Source organism: Lutjanus erythropterus, chromosome 3 (genome assembly GCF_056507025.1).
Source record: "Lutjanus erythropterus isolate fLutEry1 chromosome 3, fLutEry1.hap2, whole genome shotgun sequence".
Lineage (NCBI taxonomy): Eukaryota > Metazoa > Chordata > Actinopteri > Lutjaniformes > Lutjanidae > Lutjanus > Lutjanus erythropterus.
This window is the reverse complement of record NC_139319.1, coordinates 17,606,617-17,626,707: the sequence shown is the minus strand read 5'-3', so window position 1 is coordinate 17,626,707 and position 20,091 is coordinate 17,606,617. Positions and strand designations below refer to the sequence as shown.

Sequence of the window (20,091 nt, the reverse complement as noted above, 5' to 3'; positions counted from 1 at the left end):
GAAACACACAGAATAAGGCTCATGTGCGATAGACTCACAACATGATATAAAATTCTCATTGATGATGGACCTGATGTTTTTCTATTTGTCTTGAATTGCTAGGTGATATTAAAGGCATGGTTTGGATTATTTGAAGTGGAGTTGTATGAGGTACTTATTGACAGTCAGTCTGTTACCTACAGCAGGTGAAACAGCAGGAGCACCAATGCAGAAAGCTAAGCAGTTGTGCTGTGCTGTTGATAGAGTCAACAACAAAATATATTTTAGTAGTGGTGGGAGTAAAGAAACGTCTTCAGTTTTTCAACTTAATCTATTACTCTGGCTTCAGCTCCACACTGACCAGCTACAGCAACCTCAAAGGGTCAAAACTCAAAATTCCCAATAGGAAACCCAGCTACTACCTCGAAGAGACATTACGTGCCAGGAGAGGGTAGCACATATATTTATATTTCATATTTTATTTATTGTTCAATACTCAATGGGAAGAGTATTGTACAGAGAGTGTAGATTTTTTTAAGCCTTTTTATTGGACATTTTATTTACTACTTTTATATGCAGTCAAGGGTTTTGAAAGGACAAGTTTCCAGTTCATTTTCATATTTGAAGGCACACATTTGTGCTGTGTGCAGTTTTCAGGAGTTCTATTAATTTTGTCCACATCTTAATTTATTTCTTATTTTCTTATAGCACTAGCATAATAAGCAGGAACAGTTAAATGCTGCACTGCAGAAAGTGTTTTATTTGTCACCGTTAAATACAGTAAAGCAATGCTACTGCTGAAATAAAACTCAGAGAGACTGACAGACGTGATGTGCATTGTTTTTGGAAATGTGAGTCTTTAGAAGTGTATGATTCAACTTTTTCAACTGTCTCATGTCAAAAAAGGTAACAAAAGTTGCAGTAATTGAATTGCAATACTTTTTGAATCACAAACCATGAGAATCAGAGAAACATCAGATCAATAACTAAGTGTTTCATCCTTGCCGTGTATTTTAGCCACAAATATTTTAACTACAAATATTTTAGCCACAAAACTCTGTATGAAAAATATGCTGTATTTTAAATATTTTCACTGCTTTCACATTTATTTGCTGTCAGGCAGCCTTGTATGAAGAATTTTATGAGCCAAACGGTATCATCTCTGACTCAACCAGACTCTCTTTACATAATCAGTCATTCTACCTTGCAGAACATGGAGGTGCTGGTTTACTGTTGCCTCGATCAGTTAGTTTGTTTGTGTTTTTGTGTGGCTTTGCAAAATCCGAACTAAACTTTTACAACACTGAAGTCAAACAGTTACACAAATGAACTAACTGATTGAGGCAGTGGTTGACCAGTAATCTGTGTTTTGTATTATGGCAGTTTCACCTCAGAAGAGGCTGTCTGGCAGTGAGGTAAAGCAGTGAAAATACTCTAAATATAGCGCACACTGAGCCTCCCACACCGGTGCTCCTGCTGCTTCTCCAAATTTTTGGCGCGTTTGTCTACTATAGGTAAATTATATATTGACTATCAATAAGTACGTCATACAGCTCCACTTCAAATCATCCAAACTTTACCTTTAAACGTCACATTACAATGAAATCTGTGTAACAAACAAAACAGACCATTTAAAATTTCAACACATCATAGGAAGACACAGAAGCTTTTAACAACACAGTGCTGCAGAAGGGTGTTGATTAAGTAGAGTATTAGTTAGCTGTGTTGCATGAACTTGTTCTGACTCGGGCCCAGTTAGGACAAGAGAGGGATGTAATTACTTGAATAAGAGTGAATAATGAAGCCTCATTATTTCTGTGATGTGATTATTGAGAGAAAGACACGGATAGAACCAGCTTTTCCTCCTCCCAAAAGACAGATTAATAAAGCGCACAGCTTCATAAATGGCGCTTGGTCTTTTGGTTGTTGCCTGTTGATTTATGATTTTGTCGTCCGGTGAAATGGTTGTGCAGAGGTGTGTGTAGCAGGGCTTGTATGAAATACTGCATGTCTGTGAGATGGATTTTGAAATCAGCCTTGCATTCATTTTCACCTTCCATTATCCGTTTTTAATCAGTATCTTGCATGACATATTGGGCTGGGACATAGCTTTATCAATATTGCTTCAACAGACAAAAAACAAAAGAAACTAACATTGGCGTTGATAAAGCAAGGATTTTTTCTAAATCAAGAGTTGGAAATGCATAATTAGTTATCAAAACATGTCAGAATGTGTTTTGTTTTAGTTGTGTGCATTACTTTTGGTTGGGTGGCTTTGTGTTTGTGTTAAATCAAGGCTAAAGGTTATAAAATGTAATTAGGATTTACCACAGCATGACTAATGTACAACATTAAGTAGCTGGGTAAGAGTGATGGTGTTACTTTGTTAATTATTTTTGCTTTAGATGTGGGGGATGTAACATCGTGCAATCTTTGATAGGCACTCCTCCCCCTAATCAGCAGTCTGAGACATGCTATTGGAAGAATATAAGCAAAGTTTTTTCCCTGATGCCATGAATAAATGCAGGCTAGAAAATTAAGTGTCAAATAGATGCAAGGCCATGCAGGTAATTGATGGTAATTCCCCAATTTCACTTATTCTTTCATGTGCAAAGCCTCCTTGTAACTTTGTGTTAAAATCAAAGCGCCTCTTTCAGCGGTGGAATAAATGGTTCTTTGCTGATGAACAAAGACGCCACAGTCCTATGTAGAGCATTTCTCACCCTTTAGAAAACATTTTTACAAACTAACACTGGGCGACATGATAAAAAACTTTCAACCAGCTACCTTCAGCTCAACAACCGGTTGTCGATGTATTTGCACACGTATTTGTGTGTCCTCGACTTTCAGCTGGGAGATGTGTGTGAGTGGCGAGTCTGCTACATTGCTTTAGTCAACACGTCCAAAATAAAACAATTAAATATTTCTACTGAATGTTATTGATTATAACACATAAAAATATAACCGTACACTTCCAGAATTCAGGTTTCTCTCTTTTACCGAACTAAGATGAGCTTCATTGCCATGTTGGTGGGTAACTTCTGTATTTTTCAGCCCGTACCCAGTTTTCCCGTGATTTTGTATCCAAGTGTCTACTGGGGACAACAACTATTAAAACTAGTCCAGTGCTGAGGAAGACTGCTGCCGTTGACAACATAATTTCTCCTTACTCTTTTCTCATACACACCATCCAAGTACATCCACTGAAGTGTGTTTTTGCCACTGTTTTTAAACAGTAAGATACTTTTTGTTTAACCAGACACAGCTGACTTGTTGCTCTTACCAAACAAACCAGACCCCGTTGGCAAAACTGTAATTTTAACCATGTCACCTTCATTCCAGCTCAACAGAAACAAAATAAAACTCAAAACAAATGTCTTTACTCATCTCCAACAATCACCAACTCTGATTGGGGTTGAAATAAACCATTAATCCACTGAGGTGGATGTGAAAAATATTGAGAGGAGCAAAAGGGAGGACACACATTAGCTGATCAGCAAAGAGAAATTAGTACCATGTTTTTTAACCCATTTTAACCATTCATTATTTTGAAAGTCTACCTGGACATTGCAGTTTATTATTGCTAACTTGACCACGAAGCCCTGAGGGGTAGCTAGCATCATAGTTTGAAGCTGTATTTGAAGAGACTGGAGTGAAAACTTCTCGTCTATAAACGTTATCTGGATGCTTGTTGTAAAGTTGCAACTGAAACTGAAACTTTACCTCCCCAATAAATGTTTTTAAAGCATTTATAAACGTCTTTTAAATGTTTAACAGTAAAATTAACATAACAATAATAATTTTAATACTAAACAAAAATGTAATTATCTATGAATTTTCCATTTATTAATGGTGGAATTTAATGTAAAAAAGTTTTTTATATTTTCACTTTACACCACTGGATTCTTGCATAGTTTGAGCTGAAACATTGCTGCAGCCGTGCGACTTCCAGTGAGGGCTTGTGGTCCCTGAGAAATGTTCCCCTCTGACATTTCAGTGACTTTATGAGTGTGTCTGGCCATGTTTAGAGTGTCTGCATCTTCCCTAATCTTTGGAGCTGCGGCCGAACTTGGCACAGCCGTGTCCTGACCGCCGCTCTGAACCTCTGCTCTGTGGCCCCGCTGTCAAGGCAACACGCTGCAGACTCAGACTCACCGACGCCAAGTGACAACCTCCTGGAAGACGAGAATAGAGGTGGCTGCTTGAGCTGGACAAGATTAATTTCAATGCGCTTGAGTAGCTATTGTCACATCAACTTGTTGATAATGCTTTTTATTTGGACCATTAACAGAGAATCTATTTAGCCAATGTACGCTTGAGAGGAAATCATCTGTTTTTCCACTGTACTTTGGATATTAAAGTCATCGCCTTTGAGAAAACATAATGTGTTCTTGGAGGAGGATTGGGTAAAGAGCCGGCTGGAATACAGACAGGCTGTAGTTTTGTCTCTTTTAGTCCCTTTCTGTGAATTGATATATAACCACAGCATTACTAATGCATAGCTAGGTGTTCATCACCACACACAATTTATCCACTCAGTGGGAATCCTGATGCATTCGTGCCCTCACTCCTAAAGCACTAATATATTTTGTTTGCTCTAACTCGCCAGGTCTGCACCTTTGAGAGCATAGATGTATTTAGTAGCAACCGCCATTCTAAACTAATCAATGGCATTGAGTGCATGCTTTCAAATGCTCTGTTTTGGTCTCGCTGTTTCAACAAAGAAGGTTTTCGAGAAATAAAGGATTCTGTCGGTGAAAGAAACAAGCCTTGCGTTTTGTTTTCATCTCTGTTTCTCTTCAGGTCGCCCTCCATGCGTGTGGTGTTGCGACAGACATGGTGATGGAGCATTGCATCCAGGCAGGAGCCGCCTTCGTCATCAGTCCATGTTGCTACGGCTTCATCCAGAACGCAATCAAGTTCAGCTTCCCCAAGAGGTTTGTGCCTGCACGGCTCAGTCCAGTGTCACCTCTCAGGAGTTCTCCTTTTTCAAATGTTGTTTCTGACCTTGTTTTCTTGTTCGACCCCTGCTAGCATAGCTGCTTATATTCTCTCACAGTGAGTCTCTCTTTCGGGGCTCTCGCTCTCCATCATCTTCACGCTCATTGTTACTCTCTCTCTCATTCACTCATTCTGTATTTCTTATCGCTGCTTTTGTTCAGCTCGTGTCTCTTATCATCACTGCTGACAGTATGAGGCAGCGCTGTCACATAGCCCTCACAACAGGGTCCGCCCCTCACCTTTTCAATCTTAGCCCCGTGTCTCAGCAACAGACAGTACGGTTCTCCATGTAGAGGCTGTATTGGATATTACAGAGTGACAACGAAATCCAGCTGGAGGTACAGACATCATACACGCAACAAAAATATAAAGGCAACACTTTTGTTTTTTCTTCAGTTTTTCATGAGTTGAAAATATCTCAGACTTCATCTGTACACACAAGAGATTTATTTCTTTCAAATTTTGTTCACAATTTTGTTCATCAGTGTTAATGAGCGCTTCTCCTTTGCCAGGATAATCTATCCTCCTGACAGGTCGATGGGTTATCCTGGACCGGCCACCATCAGCCCGTAAACCGGTTACTGCCGATATATTTGTCCCAGATCTAGACAAGCACTTTGCTTCCTCTTCCTCCTTTTCAGGCTCTTGCACACTTATAATTGCTGTAATCTTTATTTGTGTTTTTTGAATGTTCAACATAAATAAATCAAATGGTAGAATGGTAAACCTCACAGCTGGGAGATGTGAGCGAACAGCGAGTTTGCAAACTTACGTACACCACATACATCTGCTACGTCCAGTGAACAAAACAAACCCACCAATCGTGAGTTTTTCTAGCCTGCAGAATAAGACTTTCTTACCCCTATACCTTCTTTGTTAGACCTTATTAAGCAGCCATACACCTTCTGAGTCTAAGTTTCTCCCTTTTACCGAACTAAGGCAAGACAATCAGTAACTTTGTTTTGGTCAAAATAAATCCTTAATTCACCGCATTATATGTGAAAATAGTCTGTATCTACAGGCTGCTTTTCTCTCAGTCCTCCTCCAGGTCAGCGCACTCCTCATCCGGTTGAGTGGGTGTGTACTGTGCCACTGAATGAGAGTGTGTCGCTGAGCAGCAGCTCTTACTCTGCAGACCATTAAATTATCAAAATAAAATGACAAAAATCAGCCCAAAAAGGCAATTGGCACTGGACTCGGCCCGTCTCTGATAGCCGATATATTCGTCTAATCGGCCAACCTGACCATCGACTGGTGACAGTAAAAGGCCACTCTAAAAATGTGCAGTTTTATCTCAAAAAGACAATTACTAGGCACTGAACTATGGCTATTTCACATAGAGCTACAGATACCAGTTTTTCTCCAGGAGGGCAAAGTCATGACCTGCCTCTGATTGGCTTGGCCTGACATCTTACCCTAACCCTAACCAATCACTCCTCATGCCTAAACTTAACCAACCCACCCAATGAAGGCAACACGTTCTAGCCAATCAGAGGCAGAGGAAGGCGGGTCGTGACTTTTTGCCCTCCTGGAGAAAAATTGGTATTTGTATCTCTATGTGAAATAACCGCAGTCCAGTGCCTTTTCCAAGATAATTCTGCACATTTTAGAGTGACCTTTCTGTCCAAGACACATCGGTGCAATAATCATGCTGTTTATTTGGCATCTCTATATGTCACACCTGTCAGGAGAAGTGCTCAGCAATATGGATTTTAACAATTTGTGAGCAAAATTTTGAGAGAAATAAACCTTTTGTGTGCAAGAGGTGTTGCATTTATATTTTTGTTGAGTGTGCATTGTGTTATAGAGAATAAATAACTCAATTTTCAGTTAATGTTTGTACACTAACATGTGATGTGGGTGAAATAGAGAAGAAAGAAACAAACAACAGCAGAGGAGGAGAAGTGAGAGGCTTTACTGTAATGTTGTTGACCTTGTCGCTATAGCAGCACTCTGCTAACTAATGGCAGTGTAATGCCTAAGAGTCATAACAAGGTGGAACGCCACTAAAAACACTTTGAAGGCTTCAAAACAAACTGCTGTTGTGTAGGATTGCTGCTGTAGCAACTGTGAGACTGTGATCAGTGGAAACTTACGGTGGAGATACTCAGTGTAATTACCGGCACAGTTATAATTTTAGCATTACGGCGGATCGGGGTGGAGGGCGAGCGGTTACGTGCGCACGCCACATAGGTGCAAAAAGGCAGAAAACAGCGTCGAAGGAAAAAAGTAACACCTGCACACTTTCTCCTTGCCAAAGAAAGCTTAATAATGACACCTTTTCTATCCCACTTGGATCTTTGTAAAGGTCAGGTCAGCATCGAGCATGTTATAGCTCTGTGAGGAGGAGGCGATTTAAAACACACTCCAAAGAAAAAGTTTTCATATTTTCACTCTCCAGATTCTTACCTAGAGGTCTAAATGAAGAGTATGAGATCAAATGTCTCCTCTATGATAAAAAAAGATAGCTCATGATGGCTTTCACTTTATGTGCTCTTGACCGTGACACTCACTTGTAAAAAAAATATATATATTTGTTTTATAAATACAACAGGTTGTCGTTGTTATGTGTTCTGGCTAACCTTTTATAAAGGGCTGTTGATACCCATTTTCTATATAGGAATTTAAGATTTCATCTCTTCCCTCCTATTTAATACAGTATATTTTTGAACACAGCTCATGTAGATTCTGATATATTGGATGATGATTTGTTTTTGTTTTACTGTTTCTTTCTATGAACCATTTTCTAGGTAATATGTTGAATTGTTCATGGTTTTTGAATGTTTACCACCCTGAGTTGTTTAGCTGGTTATCCAGACCTGCCATTGTAGAGCTTGTATTGAGGTGCAAGATGTATAAATATTGGGGCCAATAATGACATTTGTGACAAAGAAAAAAATTACAATAATTATATATCGGCTGATAGTGTCATGAGCCCTCAAATGTGGAGGCAGGATTTTTTACAGTTTGATAAATAAACCTTATTGTCCAAAATTACATCAGGTCACAGAAAAAAGGGATCAAATATACATGAAATACTGCCTATAAAAAATAAAGCAAACTGCATTATGTCCTGTCAAAAAAAATATATATTGGCACATACTGGACAACATATATGCTGATACCAATATAGACCAGTATAGCTGTGATTGGCCAATATCTACCTGTTAAATCAGCTGACCGAAGTATCTGACTAATAAATATGGGTGTGATTTCCATTTTTTCAATCCAAGTGGGATCAAAAAAGGTTGTCATTCTTAAACTTTTGCTGGAACGAAGAACGTTTGCAGGTGTTACTTTCTTTCTTTATTTAAACTCTGTTTAACCATGAAGAGTCCCACTGAGATTAAAATTTTCTTTTTCAGTGGAGTTCTGTCCAAGACAGGCAGCAGTGCAAAATAAGTTCTGCCAAGTATGTTCCAGCCAGGGATGAAATCCTAAATTGTGATTCTGTATTTTCTGATTTAGTTGCTGCCCATCGTTTTCTTCGTAATTATTTTATCTATGATTGAGGATATCACATTGTAGGAGGTTTTTTTTTTTCTTTTTGAGGAACTGTCCAAATATGCAGAAGCAACATGCCGTGAGTGAAAATTATTTTTCAATTCAGCTGTCAGGTCTCAGTGCAGAGTCCCGGCTCACCTGAATCTGAGTCACCTCCAGCTCTCTCTGCATGTTCCTTTTTTTAATCATTGCTCCATGCACTCTTTAATTCAAAGCTAGTGTTGGCTGCTTTTTGGACCTTAGTTTCTGTTTTGGAACAGAAAAATGCAAGAAATTTTGTTCGTGCATGATCTCGGGTTGCAACTGTAGTCGCAGACTGCCTGTTATACAGTGTTGTTTCTGTATTTACTCAGTTATTGTATGAATGCTTCTTTATGTCTTTACTAAACAATCTGTTGGTAAAAAATGTTGTAGGTTTTTTGTAGTTTTCAATAAACTTAAAGTGCCCTGTAGTTTTTTTGACTAGTAGCAGTAGGGTTGAACAGCAGCAACATACCACCAGTCAAAGAGGCATAACACTAAGACTCAAACAAGAGTGGCCTTCAGCTGCTGGTATGAAACTATATGCTCTTCAAAAGATGCCTTCATGGGTCATGACTTTCTTTAATGTTTTAGATTTTTTGAAGTGAGGTTGTGTGAGGTACTTATCCGTAGTTTGTGTATTACCTACAGTAAATGATTGGCATGGTAAGTAATGTACTGCTATGGACATGGTCAGCTGCAAAACGTATTTTAGCCACCTAATGAAAGGCTCATCTAAAGAAATCAATATTAGTTTAAGTGTACACAATATTTAGAATAGTTTCACCTCTTAATGTTGCCTGTAGGCAGCCTTTTCCAACAGGAAATCAGACTACATCAGCAAAAACATTTTACGTCGGAGAACAGGGGAGTTACTGGTCTACCCCTGCCTCGATCATTTGTTTGTTTGTGTTTTTCTGCGACTTCAGTGAATCCAAACTAACCGTTTAAAACATCAACGTCACACAATAACACAAACAAACTAATGATCCAGGCAGCGGTGGACCAGCAACTCTCATGGTCTGGGAGGTAAAATTACTTTTGTTGCCGAAGGAGTCTGGTTTCCTGCTGGAAAATGCTGTCTGCAGGTAAAGTTAAGTGGTGATAATATTCTAAATATAGTGAAAACTTAAACTTACTGAGTCTTTAGGTGGTTGAAATACTCTTTGCTGCTGACCCTGTCCACAACTGTACACTGCTTTCCTGCCTATCTAAAGCTATTCATTTAATAAGAGGCTAAAAATACTATTTAAAAAAAAACGGATGGATTGATGGATTCAGAGGCGTTTAGGTTAAAAAAGTTATAGTTTTACTTGCCTGAACCAGAATGCAGTCACCCCGTGAAAGGTGAAAGTGCTTTCTCATACCGCGCTCATCAACACCCAGCAAGCACAGCAGCCAGAAGAAATTCTGAAAAATGTTCAGACAAATGAGGAGCAAATTGAGAAGCAGAGAAACAGCTGGAGTTTAGTTGCAGTGGCTGTTTGCAAAGCCACTCCCGAGTTTGTGCAAAGTCTTTTCTGAGCTCTTAGTATCTATGAGCCAGCTTCAAATCAGTGAGTACCAGTAGAAACTGTGTTGAACTATGAAAACTTAAAGAGTTACTTAGCGAGGAAAGACTTAATAAGTAAATAAACAATGTGTATATGAATTGCCTGGAAACACACACAGCTAACTCAGCAGCTAGACAGCATTCAGACTACATTGTTCAGACAAGAGTGGCACAGAGCAAGCAGCTGTTAAAGTTGAGCACAGTATCATGACTTCCTGTGTCATATGTCAGTAAAAATCACTATATTGGTAAGAAGAGGTATATGACAGCATAGCACAGCATAGCAGACTGTTTAGAGGAAGCCTGAAGCACAGCAGCTGCATGCCAAAAACCAACAGTGACAGAAGCTGTGTTTGCGTCAACACATTTTTATGTGCGTTATTAAAGCTTGATGGAAATGGCAAGATTTAAAAAAAAAAAAAGCAATTTCACAAAAAAGTTTTTACGCTGCTTGGGGTGGTTTTTCCTTATTAAAATAAGAGTTAATACACTTTAATAGGATAAGAGAGCACTTTTTCCAAATAAGTTCTGACATTAACTGGCATTTTCTTTTGCTGATTACCTCGAAATTCGGCTAAAATTTAGGAGGGAAACCTGGCTGAAGATGCCTCTCAGAATTAACTTGTGCCGCAAGAACAAAAACAGCATTCAATCACACACTTCTGTCTTGCTGTCTTGTTTAAGTAACAAGAGGTTAATTTCACCACCACTAGAAATGCAGAATGAAGCATATTTGTTGCTATGGTTACCAGGACTTTAACATTATCACGCACTGATTTGGTAGTAGTTGAACTGTTCTCTGGTTCTATGTTCTAGGTGCTATGATATGTGTTTTTAAGGGGTTCTTGGCAAAAAATAGGGAATTATTTTTTCTTTTTCTTTTTTTTTTTTTGTGACCCTGGAATAATTGACCCCAAAAATTCCTAAATTGTGCCTTGGGGAAGACTGTCAGTGTTTGGTATAAATATTTAGGAGTTTTTTTTTTTTTTTTTAATACTTTTTTTTTCTTTTCCCCACTTTTGCTAACTTGACACTTCGCCCCTTCTGACTCCTCATAAAATATTTAAGAAAGACAAAAAAAACCTTCGCAGCTGTAATGGACAACAAGAAGCCATGTTTCTGCAGGGCAGTCGTGCAGTATAATGCGAGGGGCCTACGCACCTGACTGTGTCAATCTTCGTCCTGCTACTTTTACTGTTTTCCCCCCCAGGTCATGTTCCAGGTACTCATGTGGATATTCTGCAGGTGTAGACATTCCAGGCAGTTCACAGCTTTTTATGAGCTGTGAAACTAAACTGCCCATTTCATTAAGGCTCAGACGGTTCGAGTTAAACTTGGAAGACTTCTCTCCATGTGACCTGACTGGCCTCTCACCCCTGACCCTCTTCGTGTTGATCTTTAATTAGCTTCAGTGATGATCTGACTTGGTTTATCCATCACAAACTAGCCGGCTTTGTTCCCATGACATAGCAAAAGCCTCGTTTTTATAAATATTATTCCCATAGACGACTGATGTGTTCGATTTAGTTGGACATGTATTTTCCTCGTTGGTTAATGAAGTGATTTTCCCTAAGAGAAAAATCTCATGTAACATTTTACTCTCACATCTTAATCACTGCACTTTAACACCTAAATATCTTCTGTTTTTTCCTTTTTTACAGCAAAAAGTTCCAAGAGACTCTGGCTTATAAGGTATGTTTTTAAATGTGATTACATCCCTCTATTCTATGTATTATTCATTTGCACTCAGGCAAAATATCAAGCACCACGGACTGAATTACAACCACTCACTTTTTACAAGGATTGTGTTTCAGATTGAGTTCACTTTATTCAGATCGGAAGATGTCTTCATGGGTCAGGACTTATTTTAAAATGTCATGTTCATTAAGGCCTTAACTTATTCCGTTACTGCACAATGAGACAAGTTTTTCTCCTCGCTAATTACTTCTTCATTAAAATGCTGCTGCATCAACGGAAGTATAATGAAATCAGAGGCGTTTAGTTTAAAAGTTATAGTTTTACATGCCCGGACCCGAGTGCAGTGACCCAGTGAAAGGTGAAAGTGTCGACACACAGCAAACACAGCAGCTAGAAGAGTTTCAGACAAATGAGGAACAAATTGAGAAGCAGAGACCCAGCTGGACTTCAGTTGCAGTAGTTATTTGTAAATCCACTGCTAAGTTTGTGAATGAAGTCTTCTCTAAGGTCTTAGTAACTACTAGTTAGTTTCACACTGTGTTGCACAATTAAAACTAAAAATGTCTCTGTGTTCAAAGTCGTAAAATACACTACAAGGAGTTTTTAACTGATTATGAAACAGTCTCAGTTTAATGCTGGCGCTTCTATATGATTACAAAAGCAAACAAGACCATTAGTGGGTGGATTGCCTTTTTCACTATAGTTATTTTTAATGCCTGTCACGTCTGATTCTCGTTGAAATCAGATGAAACGAGCTGGTGTTTACATTTTCCCAGGCAAAGTCACAGTGAGTCATACGTGAGTCAGTTAAAAGGAAGAAGGAGGGGATTTTTATTAAGATCATTTTGGTTTTGACGTTATATTTGGTGGTTATTACAGTGTGTAAATCAGTTGCTATCATGTTTCAGAGTGAGGGATGTCTGATTATGCTAGCTAACCTATCTGACGTAATTAGCTTGTATTATGAGTTGTGTTATTTTTGAGGCAACTACAGACCAACGCCTCCCATGTTCTGGCAGGTAAAATTACTGATTTCACCCAAGAAGTCTGGTGGTTCAGGAGATAGCGATATTTTTGTCTGATGGCAAGTTAAAGCAGTGAAAAAAAAATATAGCATGCATTTTTAGGTGGACCTGTTTTTTTAGGTGGCTGAATACTTTTTGCTGCCGACCCCGTCCACAGCAGGACACAGCTTAGCTTCCTACATCAGCTGCTGCTTCCTCATCTATTGTACAGTAGGTAATACACTGACTATGAATAAGTACCTCATGCAACCACAATTAAAAAAATCTGAACTATCCCTTTAATCTGTACTTATGTTACATCTAGACTGAGTTTGAATTCAAAGAGCAAATACAACTGACTGCTTTTGTAATTTGGAAGTACCAAAATTACAAACTAATTGATTTTATTTTGCTTAGCATTAGTAAGATTTTTTTTAAGCATGTGTATTTCTTATTGAATTTTACTCATTATATGGGGCAGTAAAATAAAACGAATGAGATCTCTTGCCTCTCAAATGTCTCTGGAACAAAGATTCCTCTGGCAGTTACAAGAGGGAGGCTCACACCCTCCAGTCTCTCAATTCCTTATCGCTCAGCACAGACACAGCACTGTACTCCGGGAGGGCCCATCCCGCGATGATGTATGGGGCCTGTCAGTGCCCCCGGGGAGAATCTGTGCAAAAGTTGCTGCAGGTCCTAGCCATGGCAACCTCAAGAGTTGACATGTCACAACATCGGACCACCTCTAACTTCTTTTCTTTTGTGCACTAGGAGAAACTGAGTTTTTAGAGACGTGGCATAAGAGGCACAGAAGATTATATATTGCTTACAAGAAAGTTGGCAGTTCTAGTGTTCTGTGATAGCAAGTTGTTTTTTCTAATGTTGTCTAAAAAAAAACCATGAGGAAAAGAAATTAAATTTCCACATGTTCAGTCTGGAAATGAGAATGTAAACGTGTAGCCACCCAGAGGGAGAAATCTATATTCTATTTAAACCAGAGGACTCATTATCTACCCTTTTAAACCCAAACCTCCTCTGTCTCCACTTATAGTTTTTCTCTCTACAGCCATGTTTAGTTTTATTTTATTTTCATCTGGACTCTGTGTACAAAACCCAACCTTTTCTTTTCGTGTCTCTGCCCCAGCTGACAGAAATAAAAAATGCATTGCATCGCTTTATAGCAGAACCGTCGTTGTCTTTTCTGAACTACAGTAGTTAAACAGAATGACAGCAGTCTGACAAATGGTGAGTCGCTGGAATAAGGGGCTAATGGTGTGAGATATTGGTGCTCAGCGCTAACTTTAAGCACCTGCTCTGCAGCCTTGCACTCAGCCCGACACAGCGCCGTGAAGAATGGAATCAATTAAAGCACCGGAGGAGCAGGATGGAGACCACTAGCCGCTTCCCCGATTTACTTGTTCCATGAACCTTAGCGAAGTAAAAACAGGACAGAAAAACTTGTCCTTCAGGTGGAAATAAAAAACCAAGGCTGATCTGGCCGTACCTGGATGGTTTTATGAAGGTAATTTTAGGATCATACAATGCTTGATATGAAGATTACCGTGCAAATGAGGTTCTTCCGTAATGTTTGCTTTCTTTTTTATGCCTCTGCGCCGGTGTCAGCCGTCACTGTGACCTCATGTCCGCCCCATTCTGGTGAACGCAATATCTCAGAAACACCTTCTTCAGATTTGGTGCAAATATCGTCTCTGACTTAAAGATAAAATGATTAATCTTGGTGGTCAAAAGACGAGGTCACTATGACCTCACATCTGCCCCAGTCTTGTGAACGTGGCATCTCAGGATGGAATTTCTTCACAGTTGGTATAAATGCTCACCTGGACTCAGGTGGTCATTTAGAAATTTCACACACACACACACACACACATAATATGATGAAATGATGAAGTGATGACATTTTATATCCAAAAGGTCAACCCAACTGTGACATCATAACGTTCAGCTCTCTATCAGTTCCCTGTGCTCCTCTGTGAAAATGGTCTCAAAGTAAAGACAACATGTTTCTCACTGGAAATTATTCACTGGAATCATACATGTCAATATATTGATAACTTCCATTTTTCCCCATAAAATACAGTTTATTCAATTCCTTTAAGGTCTTCACTACATCTCGTCTGGACAGATATGGATGTAAACTGTAATGTGAGTGGTGAGCGGTGGCGTATAAACAAGAGGCAGTAATTGTATTTTCTGATGTTTTTTTAACGTCATAAATCTGGTCAGGTAGTCTGACGTACTGTAAAGTGGGGCCTGTTTCAGAGAGCGGGTTAAGTAAAAACGTACCAAACCTGAAATGAGGGAAACTCGGGGAAGCTGTTGAGGAACATTTTTAAATGTAAAACAGGTGTCTAAAAATGTACAGTCAGTTTGAACCAGAATCATTACTGGGTCAGACTATGATTTAGGATCTGAAATCCATGAGTAAATTATGTCTTGGTTCTGGTTGATCCATATTTTAATCTTCAGTTGCTGCTACAGTGGCTGCATTTTGTTCTTGTCAGGTTACAGATGAACACATATATTTAAAAAATTTAAAGTAACTTGGGGAAGGATTTCAACAGTTTATCAACCATTAAGGAAATCCACTCTGGTAAATGATGAATGAGTGGACGCTGCTGAATAAAATCTGGATTAACTCACTGACTCCACTCTCCTCTCCTGTTATTTTTTTAAAGATAAATGTCATGGTCCTCATTGGCACACATTCATCAACACTTGCTGATTAGCACTAAACACAAAGTGCTCCTGAGTCTTATGGGACTTTCATTAGTTGTAGATCATAAACTTAAGTGTTGGGCAAATTGAAAGAATGACTTGAGAGTGACATGACGTCAAAAGCCACGTATTTCCTGGCAATCCATCCAGATATATTTTAATAAGGGATCACCAAAGTCAGTATTATTTATCCTATATCTGTACAATATATTATAGAAATGCATCCAATAGTTGTTGAGATTTTTCAGCCTGGACCAAAGTGGTTGACTGACTGACACTGATGTGCTGCTAGAGTGGAAAAAGAAGACATCAACAAATGTTTGGTCTGAGTTCCTACGCAGAATATTTCAACACAGTCTCACAGCAGTTCCTGAAATAGTCTACATGGACACGTTCTCTTTCCACGATCAAGTTAGCAATAATAAATATGCATCGTCAGATGACAGATGCAGTTTGGGTAGTTTAGGAAGTGACCATGATTTGAGTTAAAGTAATAGTTCTCCTAAAACAGTCATTAATGGTTGTTGTCACGCTGGAAGTGAACCTTTGATTGACCCACCCATCAAAGCTGTCCTCCTCCCTGCACTTAAATTCTCCCCCCAAAAGAAATGGACAGTTTGTGTACATGCACACAACCCTATTGATTATATTTTGTGACTGTCTCGCAAACTGCAGAGATACTGGGCTGAATGTTTTGCCTCCTGATAAACTAGTGATCTGTTGAGAATGTTTTCCTGCCTCTCGGCCAGTGCATGCTGAGATAGACCCAAGCCCGCCTCTCCACAGCTGTGACCAGGATAAGCAGACGTGGGAAAAAAGAAGGGATGAATAGAAAGATTAAACAAATGTGTGTATGTGCATGCAAATAGTGTTAGTTTTACTGCATGGCACATTATTAAAAAAAAATCAATCTGTGAAATTCTTTAATCAACTTGATAGATATCATCCAGAGCTTTAATGTTAGTGTTAATTTTACCTGCAATGAGCAGTTCCTGTACTGATCGTCTGTCTTTGTTTCAGGAACACATGATCCTCTGTCGCTTTGCAGACCAAACTGCTGTCCAGCTCCCTCCTGAGAGGCGTCTTATAGGTACTGTTTACACTGATCTCCATACACATGGACATTCACCCACTTCTCCACTTTGTTAACGTTATATTTATTGTTTTTTGGCATTTGAGGAACATACAGCCATACATACATTAACATTTAGACACCTCACTCCTCTGACCACGTTACCTTTTCCAGAGCCTGGAAAATATCATTTCTCATAATGACATTGCAGGTGTAGAGTCATCCTTACTAATCCACCTCAGCACCATTTTTTGTTTTTTGTTTTTTGGTGATGGTGTTGAAACTATGGAGGTGACAAAGAAATTTATCAGGCACATTTTTCCAGAGGTGCTCAGAATCACAAGTCTGGTTTGACGTCTGCCTGTCGTGCAGGTTGTTGTTTTTAAACAGTTATCTCAGTGTCTGCCGATGTGTTTTCTGAAATTTCTTTGCTCTGTGACCTCACCCCTCTGCTCTACTTCTTCAGGAAAGTCTAGACTTTTGAGAAGAGTGAAAAATGTTAATGCGTGGGTTTCTTCAATGTGACAAAACAGCTGCAGCGAACAGCTGCCAGATCAGGGTTGTCAGACTCGGAGGGAAGTGTTTTGTCAGTGTGAAACCTTCAGGCCCGTGCTGGAGCTTCACCGTACAGTGTTTCATTATGTTGAGGACTCTCTTCACCCTGATAGTTCTCCAGCTTATCAAAGCTCCCCCTCTGAATCTGTGGAGGCTCCCCAATGCCTTGTCAGTCTGAAGCCCTTTCATATGTACCTGACACCACCTGTCACGGAGGTTTCTGCTCTACACTGTATCAGTTAACGGGGCTCAACCTCTCCCTCTTACATTTTCTAACTATGTTTGATCTCATCTCTCCGGAGCCTGCCAGTGTTACTGTGCCCGTGCAGGCAGCATGGCAGACCAAAGCTCGCATTAACTGTGTCTGCCACCTGCTCCCAACCTGCTAAACTGCATAATACATCTGAAGTCTGTTTTTTAAAAGAAATGCTAAGAGAAAAGCGTGATAATCAGCGTGAAGGTGTTCATGAATAAATGGCTTCTGTTGGGTATTGATGCACACAGATGTCAGGCGCATACAGGATATATAATGAATATCAGGGACACCTACAATATGTAAACCAGTACAGTAGAAATACAACGAATGCTGCTTCATTAGAGCCTGACTGACAAGTTGATATGTTGATATTCGTATGGATGCATCAGCATCACCAGCACACACAGATGGGAGATAAATTAAATGAAAAAAAAAAAAACCACGGCTGCCATCGCGAGTTGCCAGAACAGCTTCAGCACGTCTTGGCATTGATTCTACATGTCTCCGGAAATTTACTGGAGGGATTAACACTCTTCTTCCAAAAGATATTCCCTTGTTTGGTGTTTAGATGGTGGTGGTGTAGAGTACTGTCTGACGCAGTCCAAAAATCTGACTGCCAAGCTCGTATCATACGATTCACATCATTTTCATTCTTATCAAACCATCCAGCGACTCCTTCATGCCCTGTGGATAGTACGGATGTAATGATACCAGAAACTCTTGATATGATAATACCACTATAAAAAGTCCACAATACAATATTTAGCACAGTATTAAAAAAACAAAGAAAAATGATAACTTGAAAAAAGGCCTTTATTAAGTAATAACTCTTATGTGTCCAGCATTTTTGTTCATAGAAAATTCATCTTGCCTTTTAACTTCAAGTGCTTCTGCTTTCCTTCTTAAAGTGAAATAAAAGTAATGGTCATGACCTTAGCAGTCACAATAAATTGGCATGAACTGTCTTTATCAGTGAATGTTGAAATTATGTACAACTAAACAAAATACAAGACAATGCAACAGTCAGTCGCAGTCCCTTCATAACCTGAAATAAAAATATCAAAATAAAATAATTAATCACGTAATATCGTGGTATATATTGTCACAGTTCAGTAGAATATTTGTGGCTGTCCGTCGGTCCCACTCTTGTGAACATTATATCTCAGGAACAGTTTGATTAAATCTGGAACAAACAGCCACTCTGACTCAAGAATGAACTGGTTATAATTTGGTGACTGCTGGTCACCGTTGCCTCAGAAAACATGTTTTTGGCCATAACTCGGGAATTCATAACAATATTATGACAAAATTTCAAGACAAAACGACTGAGTTGTGACATTTTATATCCAAAATGTTGAAGGTCAACTTAACTGTGACATCGTGATGTTCTTTTCTGGCCATTATTCAAGATTATAAGTTAGTAACAGAAGGGGAGATTGTGATCATATTTCACATCTGTTTGGATACTGAATTGATGACTCTAATCCTGGGTGCCAACTTGAAAAAGTGATTCTGTCTGTCAGTCTTCTGTGCTGATGATTTAGAGATGTGTGTGAAGCAGCCATGTGTAAGATTTTGTAGCTTTTTGCAGCAACATCCATGTTTGAAGCACCGTAGCCCGTATTGAGTTTTACTCGACTGTCTTTGCATCATGTAACGACGTGCTCCTAAAAGAAGACGGCATATTTCTCACTGGAAATTATTCACTTGAATCAAACGCGTCAATGTAGTGATAACTTCTATTTTGCCAGAGCGTACACTTGTTACGCTTAATTAAATTTCTTCAAAGTCTTCACTGCATATATTACATGGGTCTGGACAGACGTGGATGTAAACTGTACAACTGCAAGGCAAATTCTAGTCATTCTTATCAGCCATCCAGTGATCCCCTTGTGCCCTGTGGTGGAGATGTTGTCCTCTGTCGTTTTGATCCAAAATCAAAGTCAACTGGGCGTAAGTTACATGTATATAGATACCACAGAGCATGGTAGGATGGGCACTGTATCAGTCGATGCATATGACAGCCTGTACAAACAGCAAATGTTTTCCTTTTAATTGAAATGCAGAATGCAAAGTTTCATCTTTATGTATATGAATTCTTTTATAGAATTTGTTAATTTTATTATTATTATTATTATTATCTTTTTTCAGTCTCTTCTGTACAAAATTTAAACTTTACTGCTCTGTTACTCTCCTGCAAAATAGTTAAAGTTCAACTTAATTTGTTCCTGAAGGTCAGTTGGTTTTGCATCATAAAGTGCTACGTACAAACAGCCATGAAATAATAAAAATAAGCAGTGCTGTCAGGTTCTCTCATAGACGAGGGCCATGAGCTGAATTTATTTGTCCACTGGTTGGGTAGACCAATTCTGCATACAAATTACATCAATAATGTAGTAATTAAATATAATAATTAAATGGTTTATTTATACCCACATCCTCCCAAAGTGACAGATCAGCACAATCACATGCACGCCCACATACACATCGTGCCTAATGCTCTCCGCCTGCCTACGCTGGTTTCACTGGCCGTCTGGGCTGGTTTTGGTCTGCGATTTGGCTGGTTTTAGTCAGAGTAACACAGACTGCATCAATGAACAACGTGAGCACGATAAGAACAAAACGATGATAACTCAGCTGTCATCTCTTTATATACGATCAGTATGGCGTTACAATCAAACGATAAAAATGACAACAAAATAAACAGAAATCA

The 20,091-nt window shown here is 39.1% G+C and overlaps 1 protein-coding gene across 1 annotated transcript in view; it reads left to right on the top strand.

The window, feature by feature from the left end:
- gstcd (glutathione S-transferase, C-terminal domain containing) overlaps window positions 1-20,091 on the top strand; it is an 80,336-nt gene that overhangs the window by 59,455 nt on the left and 790 nt on the right. Inside the window, exons 8-10 of the mRNA XM_084715241.1 lie at window positions 4,783-4,916; window positions 11,719-11,749; window positions 16,516-16,585. Of these exons, the coding sequence (XP_084571367.1) occupies window positions 4,783-4,916; window positions 11,719-11,749; window positions 16,516-16,585 (235 nt within the window). The remainder of the gene's footprint in view (window positions 1-4,782; window positions 4,917-11,718; window positions 11,750-16,515; window positions 16,586-20,091) is intronic.